Raw genomic sequence first — 15,649 nt, forward strand, 5'->3', positions numbered from 1 at the left:
AGAAAGTTGAGGTGATTATTGACTTTGGCTAATAACTGTTGTTGGCATCTGAGAGAGTAATTTCCCTTGAGAGGAGGAGACAGATACCAAAGTTCCTGAGTCCACAATTTTATAACAATTTTTCTTTCTTGGAGTCCATTATTTTGCTTCCTGTAAATGCCTGGTAGCTTTGGAAAATTTTTATTATATAGGGAAAAATATTTTTAAATGCAATTTAATTTTCTATTTAAGGAAAGTCAATTTTTTTATCACCACTTTTTTCTCCATATCTCCTTTATCTATCCTCCCCCATTCATTTCCTGTTTGAGAGCTTCGGTTGGAGTTCTCAGCTTCGTAAGTGATGCTACAGACACAAACCAGGGATAGGCTGTCATTCGTTTAAAGAAAGAATGAGCCTTTGGGATTCCATGTGTGGTCCTCCATAAATATCAAACTTGATTTTTGTTTCTGCATGTGACGGGAATAGCATTTAAAATCACTGTTCGAGTCATTGAGTGGATGTCTGTTGAGATCATCAGTGTCCCTCATTCTGAGAATCCTTTGTGGACATCCACTCCATAAATTTATTTCCATTCGTGGGAAAATATCTGACCCACATAGTCTTTGTTCCTCTGTGACATGGATCATAATTCTATCACAGTGAGCTGTTTTCTTTCTCAGCCACAAGCTATACAATCCAGTCATTCCACATACACTAAAACCCTGTTATTTCTTTTATAGTCTCAAACTTGAGCATGAATCTCAACTTTTTTCCTCTCCCTTTTGGCTCCTAATTTGAGAACTCTCTCCCCCACCCTCATATTTAGCAGAGTATTTGGTTCTAAAGCTAGTCATCTGGGAAATTCAGCATGGCCAGAATTCTGAAAAAAAAAAATTTCTGATTCTCTCTGGATGATGCATGTTTAGTACCTTTAGGAAGCCACAAGGATGTCGATGGACTGAATCCATAGATGGACTCGTTCCCAACTTCTCCTGACTTGGGTGGTTCACGTGAGACTCCTGGTATCCTTTTGTAATGTTGGCAAAACAAAACCCAAATACAGTAACTTCAGAGAAGTTGTAGGGTCAACTCTTTCTAATGACATCCCCCAATTTTGATAGACCTCCTTTACCTCCCCCTGGGAAGAGGTCCTCGAAGTTCCCACATCCCTTCTTCCCAGCTATCCCGCTGACTCTTGGGACATTTCTGGTTGAATAATGAAGATCTAAAGGTCTGATGTTTCTGGGGGAAGAGGTTCAGGATAAAAGTAGTATCTTAGCAAGTATCATTTCTAATGAGATTCTGACTCTTACGTTGAAGAAACACTATTACACGGCATAATATTTATCTTTTGAGTACCCATGGGAATTTCATTATTTCAAAGCCATGCAGTTTTTGAAAATGAAATAGAAGTGTTTGGTGAGAGATGTTCTTTCAAATATTTCTTTGTGTAATACATGGCAGTATTAAATGAATTCATGATCTAATGCAGTTCTGAAAAGAACCTAACTAATACTTATAGTGTGGATTAGCCAAAATTTCATAAAGGCCTGTGTTACAGACACAAATTTTGCTTTGGATATAATGTATGAGTTCAAAACCACTAAGAAATTTTATTGAGGTATAATTGACATTTAACATTATATTAGTTTTCAGGTGTACAACATAATGAATCAGTATTTGTGTACATTTCAAAATGATCACAATAAGTACCATATGTATGAAAAAAAAATTTTCTCGGGATGATGACTTTTAAGATCTATCTGTTCTCTTTGCAACTTTCAAATATACAATATGAGCTATAGTCACCATGCTGTAAATCTCATCTCCATGACTTTCTTTGTAACGGGAACTTTGTACCTTTTGACCCCCTTCATCCATTTTGTCCATTCCCCTCCCCACTGCCTCTGGCAACTACTAATCTGTACCAATGAGCTTTAAAACCACTAAGAATTTAAAAACTATCTCCAATATAGAAAGAACAAGAAATTAGCAAATGACTATTTCAGTCAAATAGCAAAATCCAATTGAACTCTGATAGAATAGTTTTAGAATCACAGAAATGATAATTAGAGATAAAATGGTTCTTCCTAGTTTAGAATATTTTAAAATGTGATCACTGTAAGAAAGTGCACAGATATGGCTCTCCTAGTTCAATGGGAGAGGCATTCTTACTTGGGTCAGACAGAATTCAATCGTGTTATTACTCTGAAATGATGACTATATAATTTGGGTGTTGTAAAAATGGGTGGGACAAGAAGATGAAAGTAATCTTGCCCCCTTATATAATAAACGTTGAAATGCTACAGTTATCTCATACATGCAGAGTTAATGTATGAAATAAATCTCTAAAAACAATTTGAGAAATATGTGCCAAGCAAATTTATTCAGCATGAGAAACTCCTGAAAATCACAATTTGTAGAGCAGATAAAAATGGTATTAACTGAAATCATAAACCTATATCTATAAATGTATTTGAGAATAATTTATGTGCTCAATTACATATACCTAAAACACTGTAACAATCATTTTCTCATTTAGAATATGAATTATTACTGATACACAAAGTGAATTTTAAAAGTACTTTTTTTCTTAAACTCAAAAATGTCGTTACTATCATCAGACATATATTTAATTTACAGTAACAAATTTTGCAGTGATTTTTAAGCAATGCCTTTTGTGACAATGTTACCATTTTTACAATCTTTTACCATTTTACAATCTTTTACGCCAACATAATTTAATATTTCCTTTAAAGTTTTAGTAAGTTTTGAACCCATGATAACAGCCCTATCACACTTCACTGAACTGTTCCAATATTACATGTTTATGATTTTATTAAGTGAAAATTGAAATTTTGTTTCTCTACCTATTATCATGGACACAGACGTCCTTTTCTGGACTTATCTTTCTCATCTTTAATTCTAACACGACAACATAAAATACTTTGACTAGTTGGCTTGCATACTCATCTCTAGCAGTACATACAGCTCTTGTTGGCTTGCATCGACAAATGCTTATACCTTTTTACTTCTGGAGGCACTAACGAAATGTCTTACTGCGTAAGGAGACCTGGCCTTTGGAACTTGCCCTCTGTGGTTCTAGGTCGAATCATGAGCACAGTGGTCCTCAAACCCTGCCCTAATGCTCTTTCTCTTCTATTTAAGAATAGTTCGTAATGTTTTACTGCCTGATTTAGCTAATATAAACAATTTTTCCTAAGATTTAATATTCTCCCTTCATCTGACCTTTTCTCTTCAAGCAATCTCATTTCCTTTTGCTCTTTGGTACAGTCTCCCTGCTACTTCCGGGCCATCTGGTTGTTATTAACACACAGGATTTGCTTCTGCTTCCTTGCCTGCACAGATGTAAGCCCTTGAACCACTGGGAGCCCACTGTGCCCTGAGCCGGTCCCCTCCACCTGTGGGCAGGCCAGTTAGAGAACCTTTCCCTTTACAGACCCCAGATCAGCTACAGTATACAGTATAATATTTTTACTCTTATCCATGTGTGTATGTAAGTCTAATGAAGCCTTCTGAGCTGTTCTGCATGCGTGTGTTAGTCTACAGTGGCCCCTTTTATAAGTTGTAGGAAAGGATCTCTGTGAGTGGCACTCCCACGTTGATGCCCAGGTCTACCCTCCCACCACCCAGATCCACAATAGCTTGCACTCTAACTTGGCACATAGTGTATGTTGAATACATCTTGGAATGTGGCATTATGTATAGGCGAAAGTACATATTCATAAGTACACGTATTGAAGGATGACAAAATCTCTATCTTGGAAATGTTTCCGTGATTTTAATTATACAGAGAGAATGCATGTCTGATCACGTTCATAGTTGCACCCCACCCTATCTAAGGCAAAATACCTAAACATGACCAATGGTTTAGCTAAGAAAACATTGCATTTTGTATACTTACCTATAATGAGTTAACTGAAGCGATGTGGTGTGTCTATCCAGACTTAGCTTGGTTTTGCATGTATGTAAGGCACTCCTACTTCTAGATCATAGACCAATTGGTATAGTGAGTTCCAGATATGCAATTTCACAATGCGGGAAAAATACTGATAGTTTTGCCTATATTTTACAATGTGAATATGAGAAAATGAGAAAATGACAAAAAAAAGACAACTATATCTTTCAAAGAGCCTATGTAGTCTGACCTTTCATTAATATCTAGATTGTTAGCATCTCCAAATGTCCTTACAGTTTAAACTGTTTCAAAAATTGTGTTTCCATAACAATTTTAATTGAATCTCCTGTGATACTATTTTAATCATTGTAATCAGCCACAGCATGTAATTAGATTTCAATCAGAACCTTTAATGCTTATGCAGTAATCAGAGTAGACAATTATAAAAATATTATGTCTGTGTGGGTTTCTTCTCCTGACCTCCCTTTATCTCACCCAAGTGATGCTACAATGGTGATAATTTACTGTGGGGAGCAGAGGTTGTTTTTCATATGTCCCACATAACATGGAAAATATTGTCCAGGGGCAGCTAGGTAGAAACATTATCAATTGACATCTGGTTGAAAGATGTACATATGGTGGTAGGCTTTTTCCTAAGGCTGTTACTTCTCTTGTGATCAATAATTGCTGCTCATTTGTAGAATGTCTGCTTCTGGTTGGGCGTGCACGCAGGGTCGTGCAGGAGACTGAAGCTCTGGAGCCTGGATAGCATGGGGTGCAGCAGGTGGCACTGGGTGGAGGAACAGTGAGGAAGGTTCATGTACAGCCTGCACTGCTCTATTGTACTGCTTTGCAGGTCGTGAGTTATCAGCAGTGAATTATTCTTTTTCAGTTCTTATTATTACTAGATTTCTTTAAAGCCCACTTTTATGTCTTCCTATTAATCATCTGTGTAATTTTAGAAGGCAAAATGCATGAGGCTCAGAGCTAATCACGCATTCTATTATGCCTTTAGATATCTGGATGAAAGTCATGTTCCAACACTCAATCCCTTCCCTAAAACTCATTTCCACAAGCGATGATTTAATGATCTATTTACTTTAAAGGTTTGCCTTTGGGGACAATGATTATCCTGTTTAGCTCTTTTGAAAGAACAGACTTACCTTTCATGGAATCTGTAAGTATTTAGAAAAGTCACTGCGGGTTTTGAAAATGTTAATACAAAATGTGTTGAAACCTATGTTTTGTTTTCCCCAGGGAGAAAGGACACCTTTATGCCTATGCAGAGTATGAGAGAGACGCAGCATCCATAATTCTCAGACTGCATGGGTTAAACACAGGAATTAACCAGCTGTAGCAGCAGTGTGGATGTGGGCAAATCACAGCTTTGCTTTTCAACTCCAAAGTCAGTATGTGTGAACAAAACGGGAATGAGAAAATGACAGAATTCTTAAATGTGATGTTGATAATCAGTTTTTCCTGGTAAGTTCGGTTGGTCTGCCATTCATAGCCAACCTGTCATGCATTACATAACTAGCTAGCCGGGAATGCAAACATCAGTCTTTCCTACATCTTTCTATTTGATTTCTTAATTTCCTTTTTACTCTGCAGTGTTGAAAAACGTCTCCAGTAATAACATCCAGAGCTTCTAGGTCTAGGTCACGTACTTGATTACAATAAAGAGATATTTTGCTATGTTTCTAACAGTAGGGTGCAGTATTTTGCAAGGAGAGGTGCCTTTGTGATTTAGTATATATTCATGTGTGTTAGACTGTGCCTTTTTTTAGCTTTTATAATACAGTTCAATCAGAATGTGTGCAAAAACTCTTCCACTATAAACTCTACATTAATATTTTCTAAACTTAAATGAGAAAAACGACTTCAACTTTAGTGAGAAGAAAAACAGGGTGGATTTCAGATGGGGGAAGGACGGTCTACTTCTAGATGTCAATGTCCATCTCAGAGCCACATTTGCGGCAGAAAATTTCCTTGTCCTGGGTCAGGAAGCCTTCTCCCACCAAGGAGACCGAGCACCTCGCACAGTTAAAGCACTCGCTGTGCCACTGGCGGTCTTGAAAGCAGATGAACTTGTCACCTCTGAGACCTGCAAAGGAATTGGAGAAAGGGAATTATCTATTCTTCCCAAGGACAGACTGAGCATTCTGTCAGGTTCTGTTCTAGGACCTGGAGGTACAGCGATGAGAAAGACTCAGGTGGATGCAAGTAGCCTAAAAAATAATGCTGGCACCCCCCGCGGCCCTGCATCCTTCTGGGAATGTCACCCATAGGCAGGTGAGATCCAGCCCAATCCCCACCTAAGTTTTTCCATAATCTACAAAAGTAGGTAGAAGCTGGGTTTGCAAAGCATGGATTGTTTGGAAACAGATGAGGATTGCCTGGACAGCTGAGGAAGTGCAGTGCGGTGCACTGGGAAGTGGGAAGAGGCTTTGAAGTCAGTGATATCTGAGTATGAATATCTTCCCTTTTTCTCTTTGTGACCATGATTTCATAGAAGCAAAATTAAGGTATAATAAAATAAATGCACGCTCCCTAGCTTGGTGTCTGATGTTTTAACGACTTTTAGTTCCCTTCTCTTCCCTCTTTTTCCACGTTTAATTTTACTGAGGATAAAGTCCTTTGGTCATATTATGGTTTGGGATCCAATTTCTAAAAGCCCCAAAAAGGAAATCTCATGCAGACTATCATGTAGCTTAAGGTGACAACCTTATCATCTTGTCCAGAGACAACTTCAGCCTAGGCTTGTGACAAACCCCTGTGAATCTGATGCCCCCGGCCACCCGGACCATTCTGCCCAAAGATCACTCTCTAGGAAGTGATTTGTCAGCTTCCTTCACATCAACTGGGGCTTCACTTGAGCCACAGCACTTCTAAGAAAGGTAGTAGAATTCAAGCCTTCAGTGAGACTCCATTTCTATATCCCTCATATGCACCCAGGGTACAGTCCAAGGAATTGATTTTGAGGTGTTGCAGGAAAGGAGAAAAGGTATAGGGATCGGGACAGATTGGGATGCCGCAGGCTTGCATCCTTATTTATTTGCCAAGGTTTCTTCAAGTTGTCTTTGTGCTGTGACTTCCCTGTGATTTACTTATCATCCATAGAGTGGAGCTAAAGTTGTTCATGTGCTGATTCACATATAATGTTCAAACATTCTTTTTAGAATGGTAAAGCCAAAAAAAGGTGACTGAGCCTTCCATTTCAGATAAACTGTCCTTACACATGATAATGAGCCCTTATTTCCATCCTAGAAATGTTATTTGATGTCTTTACATATAATTTACTGGTTCAATGATAAATTTACATGAAATCCCTCTACTTTGCTTGATTACATTTATGGCTTGCTTATTTATGATACTATCATCATTACCTTCTAATAAGAGTAAATCAGTAATGAACCAATTAATTTCCTATGCTGGCTGCAAGAATAATGTTCTATATATATGTAAATCATCCCTGTTCATAAAACTGATTATTGCACATCTAGTCTTTGATGCTCAAAGTTTTTCTTGGTTTTGTTAGTATAAAATAAAGCCTGTACAAATGGCAAATGTAAAAATAATTCTAGAATTTTATAAAGAAAAAAATAGAAGCATCTGATAGCAGGAATTTAAGAAAAGCTTGACTCAACATGTGAGACAGTTGTAAACTGTTTTCAGTTTTGGAAATGTTTATGCCCTCAGGTCCTGAAGGTCTTCTGCAGTAAGAAAGTCATCTAGGAAATGGGTCTCTGGGATGCGGTTTTATCTGGCTTCATTTATTCTCGAAAATTTGGTAGAATAGGAAGCTATCATTTTTGGAGCTGCCGTTTACTGAAGATGGGTCAGTCCCTATTCCACACCCTTCACATGTGTTACTCATGTAACTCTCACCTCCCCTTCATGGGTAGGTATTATCATCAGCCCTACCTGGCAGATGCACATTGACATAGAGGTTCAACCACTTGTCCAAATCACCCAGATGGTGAGGGGCAGATCTGAGATTTAATCCTAGACCATTGGGTTTCAGAGTGCAGGCTCTTAATATCACCCAATTAAGACTGAATGTATCTTTTATAAAGAACATAACCAGGAACATTAGCATCCCTTTCTGAAGACATCATAACATTTAAAACTTCTACTCAAAGTAAATTAAAATGTAAGAAAGTTAAGGTGTGACTCTTTCAATCCCCCCTTTCACAAATAAGGCACATGAGTTATTTATTCAGGGTCACCCAGTGACAAGGCCAGAGGGCAGAGACAAGGTCAGGGGCAGAGACAAGGTCAAGGTGTTTACTCCCTAGCTGAGAGCCTTCCACACTACATCAAGTCATTTCATTTATCCCAGAAAGTTTAAAATGTTATTCCCATCTTAGAGGAGGAGAGACTTCAAGTGAACCAAATCCATTGTGATGGGATTTTAAAAAATTACACCTGGACACTTACAGACAGATTTGGTTAATGTAAAATGTATTTTGAAAATAATCTAACATTGTTTCTTTGGCTGACATATTGCTTGCTTAAATGTGCAACTTTCAGAAGATAAATATATGGCAGTAGGAGAACTCCCAATGGTACATTAGTTCAAATAACTTAATTTTAAAGAAGCTCTACTGCAGGGCCTAAATATATGGAAGAATGAGATCAAAAGATAATAAAGTGAGTTGGAAGTTTTGGCTGGCATTTTAGTCTTTGGTGTCTCTTTATCACAGAGCCCAAAGAAGATTAAAATGATTATCAAAAGACTGATTATTGTAAATCAAATACATAATCCTGTATTTGGATTACTTTTGGGTAAAATCTTTGGTTCCTGATCATCCCTATGTTACATGCAGTGCAATGTGGTTTTCCTGTCTGAACCTGAATAAGCTGGGCTCAGCACTTCATGCGAAACAATCCATCAGAAAAAAAATCACTCGAAACTCATCACATTCAGGGCTCATGTAGGCTCTCTGAAGATCAGCATTAGCCATTTGGGTCCCTAGAAAGTTTTCAGACCCCTTTTGCATTGTTTAATTTTCTACTTCCCTTATGAAAGCCTCCCTTTTTTCCCTGACCAGTTCAAGAAAAATTGTTGAATGAATCTTTTGAATCTATTGGACTGTGATCGCAGATTCTACTAAGAGGTTTTGGAGATCCAGGTACTGTTGCATTTCTGGACGTCCCATTTTCTAACTAAAACTGGTAGAGATGGTGGCTGATTCTCTTGACTGCAGGAGTGGGCAAACGTGCAGAATCAGGAGAGCAGAGTACTTAAGGGCCCAAGCTTTGGAGGCCAATAGTCTGCGATTGCCAACTCGAGCCCTTGAAAGGCCTGGGGAGGTGACATAGCTGAGTGATGGAGACAAGGTGTGAAGAACACAGAGGGCTTATCCTACACAATGGGGCAGCCACAGAGATTCATATGACAGTGATGCCGTTGGGGGAAGGGGAGGGCAGTCTGCTCACCCCCGGCAGGCTCTTCATTTACTTTTGGCTGCAGAGGTGTCTTTTATGTTACTTGCTTCCAAACATGTGCAGGACAAACAAAACATGCCCGCCAGCCAGATGCAGCCCGTGGGCCAGTGAGTGATTCTAAATAGCATGGTGCCCTGTGCAGACAGACGGGACCCTGCTCCCATCTCTGTTCATCCAGGGAATGTTCTACCCCCACCACCCCCCTTGCGAGTCAGTGAAAGCCTGCCAAGTCTGGGTTTGCTGGACACTCGTTTCTTTCTTTGAAGATGTGTGAAGAAGATCCAACTTTCAATTTTGTGATATATTTGAAGATGGAGGAGAGGAAAGACATGAAATCATCTTTAATTCTATATAGTATAAACTGAACTGAAAAATGAAAATATGATCTAAGAATTCTAGGAATGGGGAATGGAAGTACAGTTCTGCCACATGACGCAGTGGCTGTAAATCACCTACAAGAAGAGCTAGCTGTTGGGCTCCTCTGTGTCATGCCAGCTTCAGTTCTCTCACTGTAACGTTAGCATCTTAGAAATGTCTCTGAAGAAAATACAATGCATTTTTGTACCTTGAAAATCTACTTACTGTGGATCGGTTTACCACATATGTACAGTTAACCCTTGAACAGCAGGGGTTTGAACTGTGCAGGTCCATTGACATGCAGTTTTTTTTCAATAAATGAAATAGGGCATGTTCTGGAGTTTTGCAACACTTTGGAAAATGTTTTTTTCTGGCTTACTTTATTGCTGGAATACAGTATTTAATACACATAACACAAAATATGGGTTAACCAACTAAGTTATCAGTAAGGCTTTTGGGGAACAGTAGGCTTTTAGTAGTTATGTTTTGGGGAGTAAAAATGTTTAAACTGTTTGGATGGGGTGTTGTGTCCTGCCCCACGATATTCAAGGGTCAACTGTATTTTCAAATCTTGTCACATGTATTTTGTTCCTTCAGCAGAATGCTATCATTATATTTCATCTATTCATAATAAAAACTTTTTGCAAGTGAGTAGAGAGGAAAGAGAATAATACATTTGTTGGAAGTATCTTAAAGTGAAGTTTAATTCCTGACCAATGCTACCCTTATTATCATAGCTTCAGATTTTTGTACAATACCTGCATTTAATTAAAACTTTTTCTGTTTTAAGATTCCTTCATCTTTGTTTGGAATTTAGCAGGATTTTGATTTATACATATCTGTCCCACTAAAATCCTGGGATTTCTGGCTTAGATCAGGCCTCCTGCTGGCGGTCTTCTCTGGACTCTCAGCTCACCCTGTTCTCCTTCTCCCTCTAATTATCACTTTACATAAGTTAGTACCATTAGGTTGAGTGTTAGTTACCTTCTACAGAGCAGAGCTACGCTAACTACACTCCATATTTGCCTTGAGGGGTTGTGTAGTATTCGTGTTCAGATTTGGGTGCCCATGTGTGTTTATCTCAAAGGGAAACATCGGGGAAAGGTCATCTAATTTTTTACTTGCACTTCCTGCTTGACGCCGTAGCATTCACACGGCCCTGCGGCCTCCTGGTAGGACTGTCCTGAACTGAAGAACTCACCAGTAATGGGTTTGGTGCAGGCTGCACACTTCTTGGCATAAAGGTGGTCGTAGCAGTCCAAGCAGAACGGATAATCATCCCTGGACATAAACTCCTCTTCACAGAGCTCTTTCCTACAGCCACTGCACAGAAAACACTCTTTATGCCATGGCTGGTCATGGAACGTTATCCCTCCTGAAGTTATCACCTGCCAAAGGATCACAAAAAAGTCAGTGACTACGGAAGCCATCACAGTTCAGACCCTTCCCGTGTCCCTTCCATGTCCGCAAGTGGTCCTTTTGCTACTCTACCGCCTTATGTCAGGATGTCTTTTTCCTGTGATTTGTCGAATCAATATGAGAAGCCAAAGGCTATAGGGGTAAGTGGAACTGGCAAGAAATATCCTAATTTTTCTCCTACAATGGAGCAGAAAAGAAGCAGGGCCATTAAAGACTCAGGAAGATGAAAAAGACGTCGGCTCTGGATTCCTTGCCTTGTCTTTCTCGAACTTTCTTGTTGGTCTTCAAAGATCTTCCACTAGAGCTAATATGTGTTCTACACTGTTTTCTAATTTTCATGCCTAACTGTTAAGGATGCTGAGAAAAAGCAACTTTTCCCTGAAAGCTTTCCTCCGGCAGTAACAATGGTGAATGGAATTATTCAGCACCGTTATGTGCTTCAGCCCTCAGCCCTGCGTTAAGGGATGACCTGTTCAGGATTCTCCACATGCCGACCCAATGGGACTATCGCCTTTCCCTGTTTAGAGATGAGCTGCAACTAGAGTTAGAGGGGTTAAGTCACTTGCCAGGGTCACACAGAGCTGGCATTCAAACGCACACAGCTGGATTTCACCGCCTGCCTACTTGACCAACTTAACCATTAACAGAATACCCAGGTGTGGTCACTCTGCACTGAAAGGCAGTTAAGTCCTTGTTGAATGAGTGAACAACCACCGAGGGAAAACATGTTTGGAAAGCAACCGCAGCACTGTATCTAGCGCCGTTGGAGTGCTGTGGCAATGGGGTCTTTGGCTTCAGGACTTACAGTGATGAGCGCTGTTTATACATTGACATCATAAAGTGTGGCATGCCAGGGTTTTGTCAGAGATGCTTATTATTCCTCTATAAAATAATATTTTTTTCTAGACCAGTGTAATCCATAGATTCTACATTTTAAAAGACTGATACATCGTTGTTTAGAATTGGATGGATAAATATTGGATAACTTTTCTTGGGCAGCAATTTATAAGTCATAGCATTTTTCATATCCACGTCTATTGTGCTCCTGGAGTGGCTGTGGAATTTGGAATGGGTCCATGTATATCTCTTCTAATGATTGAAGCAATGTGGTATCTGAGGTGGTTTCTGTAATCTTTGTATACAAATTAACGAGACACAGAAAATGTAAACCTATTCTAAGCCATCTTATTGCTGACAACCTAAAAATTGCTGTCTGAGATAGAAGTTTTTAAAAAGATTATTGTAAAGACATTTTTAAATTTTACAATAAATATCTTAAAAGTTGAGGATGTTTGATAGAAAAATTATTTCTTTTAAAAGAAAAAAAGCATAGTATTCTAAAGAAATAAATGGGAAACATAATGGTGTGTGTGAACTAAAGCAATTTAAAACATCCCCTACTGACTTCAAATGCCTTACCAAGGGCACAGCAGAACTCAAGATTCCTTCGACTTCTTTGGTCAAATGATTAATAGGCAAGGCTTAAAAGATTCAAAACTTGAAAAATGTATTCACAGCAAAACAGAATTGGATATATACCCCAAAGACTGTTAATTAGGGGGAAAAAACTCTGAAACATTAAAAATAGTTTGCTTAATATTATGTTCCTTTGAAGACGCAGACAGGCTAAGTTGAAGTCTGGTATCTAAGCTTGGTTTCTACCACTGACTGATCTCAGGATTTAGAACAAGTTTCTTTGGCAAAATGGAGGCTTAATGATTTTGTGCTCAGTCAACATCAGCCAATGGATTGCAGAATACTCTGCTTGAAACTTCAGGAGTTTGATTTCAAAGCCTTTGTAGTTTGAGCTTACTTGCTTTTTAGTAGAAATAAATTTTAGTTTCACAAAATAAAGTCAATGGAAAAAGTTCCAAGGGCCTGGTTGTTGAATAGTTTTCGCCCGTGTTATTTTCTTGTATATTTGTTCTTTGGTTTGGGTTGAAACAAATCGTTTTTCTTCAGATTGGACCATCTTGGTCAGAAACATTTATATCCAAGTTTCTTTAAAGGACTTGTGGTTTTAAAAATTAAATAGAAAACAATCTGGCATGTTGTGATCTGTCGGCCACCCAGTATAAACATTTCATAAATTTTTGGTGAATTCAAATCATGTCCTAAATATAGGACAGGCTCCCATAACCTGGGAAATGCCAGGGCCTCAGCCTCACACAGTGTTCAGCACCGATGTACTAGAGAAATCCCATCTAAAATATCTATAACATCAGAAGAAACTTTATATTGTGCGTCCAATAAATGATTTTAACGTAATTCCCACACACCTCTTCACTCTTTTAGTGTAAGTCTTTAAGAAACATTGCACCTAAAAATGGCCAACGTAGTTGTCCCTCACATTAGTGAGATAAATCTTGTTTTTAAGTGAGATAAATTTTATTTCCAGCATGCGTTTCTAAATGCATTGACTTTGCTAATTCTTCAGAGCTTGATCTGTCACAGGGTCATAGGGTCTGACTGTTGCTTGTAAAATCATTTTCCAAGTCAGTGCTTCTGGGGGGGTAATGGGCCTCTCCAGGTGTAAGATGGTTCATGTCATGCTATTACCAATTGCAATTTTTGGCCATTATTATAGTGTAACTTAGTAATTATCACTTAGGATTTTGTTGGTTCCTCCTTAAATGCAGTTCTAGTATTTTAAATATATGTAGGAAATGACTGTGTGTGCATGTGTGTTTATATATGTATTTGTAGAAATAGGTAGTGAGACGTCTGGCTGCCCAGACGCAAATATACAAATGGTCTTAAAACTTCTGCAAAGTAGCCTATAGCTCAAAAATGTTTAGGAACTACTGTATTAATCCAGTATATTCTCATGATTTAGATTTCTGATAACAATTTAGAAGTTTATTTTAAATGTATGATGCCTGATAGGCCAACATCATACATATCAGAATATATACGATGTTCTTGGGAAACACCATACGTATTTTATGGAATACAGACAGGTTTAATCAAGGTGACAGAGGTGAGTGACTTTTTGACATACAAGCTTAGAGGATATAGGCACCCAAGTTAACAGGTGCCACGTGACACTCTGGAACAGGAAGTAAAGGAAACCACTTGAAGCTCTTAGTCTTTTTTTTTCTGTCTGTCTTTCTGTCTAATGAACTACCCTTACGATCTCATCACTCTCTTGAGCCTGCCTTTCTACCTTTAGAAATATAAAAGCTTTAAGCCAGGAAGACATGTGTTGTGGCTGGGAGATGATGTGAAGAATTAAGCATCCTGGTTAAATGGGTTCTCTTAGTCACTCTGAGAGACAAATCCGTATTTCCCTGAAATTAAATGGATCAAACTATATTCTAAGAACTATTTTGTATTCAAAGAGAGACGTGTGCCATCTACCAGAATACATGAAATCTTGCATAACAGCTGTGAATGGAATATCAAATCACTTGAGATATTAGGATATTAAATTCCTCTCTGTCTCTGTCTGTCTCTCTGCTGCCCTTTCTCTGGCTCTCTCTGTCTCTGCTGCTCTCTCCTTCTGTCTGTCTGTCTGTCTCTCTCTTTGTCTCTGTCCTCCTGTTCTCCCTGGGGGCAGCCACTCTCTCCTTCAGAGAATAAAGTCTCTTGCATGGGGGAAAAAAAAAGGATATTAAATTCATGTTCTGGGTGGAGTTTTATGGTGAAAAAGATGGACTTGTCTGGAAGGTTCCACAAACTCCATCCTCTTAGATAAGTACCTTCTTACAAAAGCTGCAGTAGTGAGAAAACTCCTTCTCAAAACACGGCACACAATAATTGCCACTCTCTTTGGAAATCAAAGGTTTGGTTCCTATTAGTTGTCGGCAATGTTCACACACAAAGCAGGTTTCGTGCCAGTAGTTTCCCTTAAATTCCATCTTGCGGGAACCTGTACCCCAAAAGGAAGAACCTGTTAGTGCAAATCAAGCGTAACTTTATTTTTTTTTAAGTAAAGATTTGTCAAATTACTCAAAAAATGTATTGTAAGTTAAGATGATAAGCTCATTGTTTGCATAGAAAAATGGTGTTTCGTTGGTTTCCAAACCTTTTATTTGCAAAAAGAAAAAAACAGAATTGAGACATGCTGGTGGTGAATCACTCTTTTACTGAAAACTCTTGTGCTGTGTAAGCAACACTTTTGAGACATGGACATACTATAAATGGAGACTCTAAAAGGCTGTTTGTGGTTTAGATAAACTGGGCCATAATAATCATTGCAGGGGTGTTAGGATGCCCGGGGCACAAACACCTGAGGTTGGTGTTGTGTAGTTACAGTCTCCTATAAATCTTTGAATCCAATATAAGAAAATGCAAGGAGCATGTTCTTATGTCGCTGTCTGTGGGGACTGAGAGGAGGATCAAAACCAGGAGAATTAGTGCTTGCCTGCAAGTGCAGCGTTTAGCATGGATCTTTGTCTTCCCTAAGAGAGAATGAAGTTGACTGACCCACCAACCAGTCTGCCCTGAGCTGCAAAATGATGGCTGACACCATTGTCCTATGATGGATTCTGCTTCCAATGCCATTGGTTATGCTTAGGACA

The 15,649-nt window shown here is 38.7% G+C and overlaps 1 protein-coding gene across 3 annotated transcripts in view; it reads right to left on the bottom strand.

The window, feature by feature from the left end:
- Window positions 1–1,596: 1,596 nt before the first annotated feature.
- Window positions 1,597–15,649, bottom strand: part of FHL5 (four and a half LIM domains 5) — a 42,570-nt gene continuing 28,517 nt past the window's right edge. For all 3 annotated transcript variants that reach the window (XM_017681401.3, XM_017681400.3, XM_073220942.1), the window contains exons 4-6: window positions 14,828–14,997; window positions 10,909–11,095; window positions 1,597–6,003 (exon numbers count right to left, since the gene is read on the bottom strand). In XM_017681401.3, the coding sequence (XP_017536890.3) occupies window positions 5,840–6,003; window positions 10,909–11,095; window positions 14,828–14,997 (521 nt within the window). In that variant the 3' untranslated portion in view covers window positions 1,597–5,839. The remainder of the gene's footprint in view (window positions 6,004–10,908; window positions 11,096–14,827; window positions 14,998–15,649) is intronic.

This window comes from Manis javanica, chromosome 13 (assembly GCF_040802235.1).
Source record: "Manis javanica isolate MJ-LG chromosome 13, MJ_LKY, whole genome shotgun sequence".
Taxonomy (NCBI): Eukaryota; Metazoa; Chordata; class Mammalia; order Pholidota; family Manidae; genus Manis; species Manis javanica.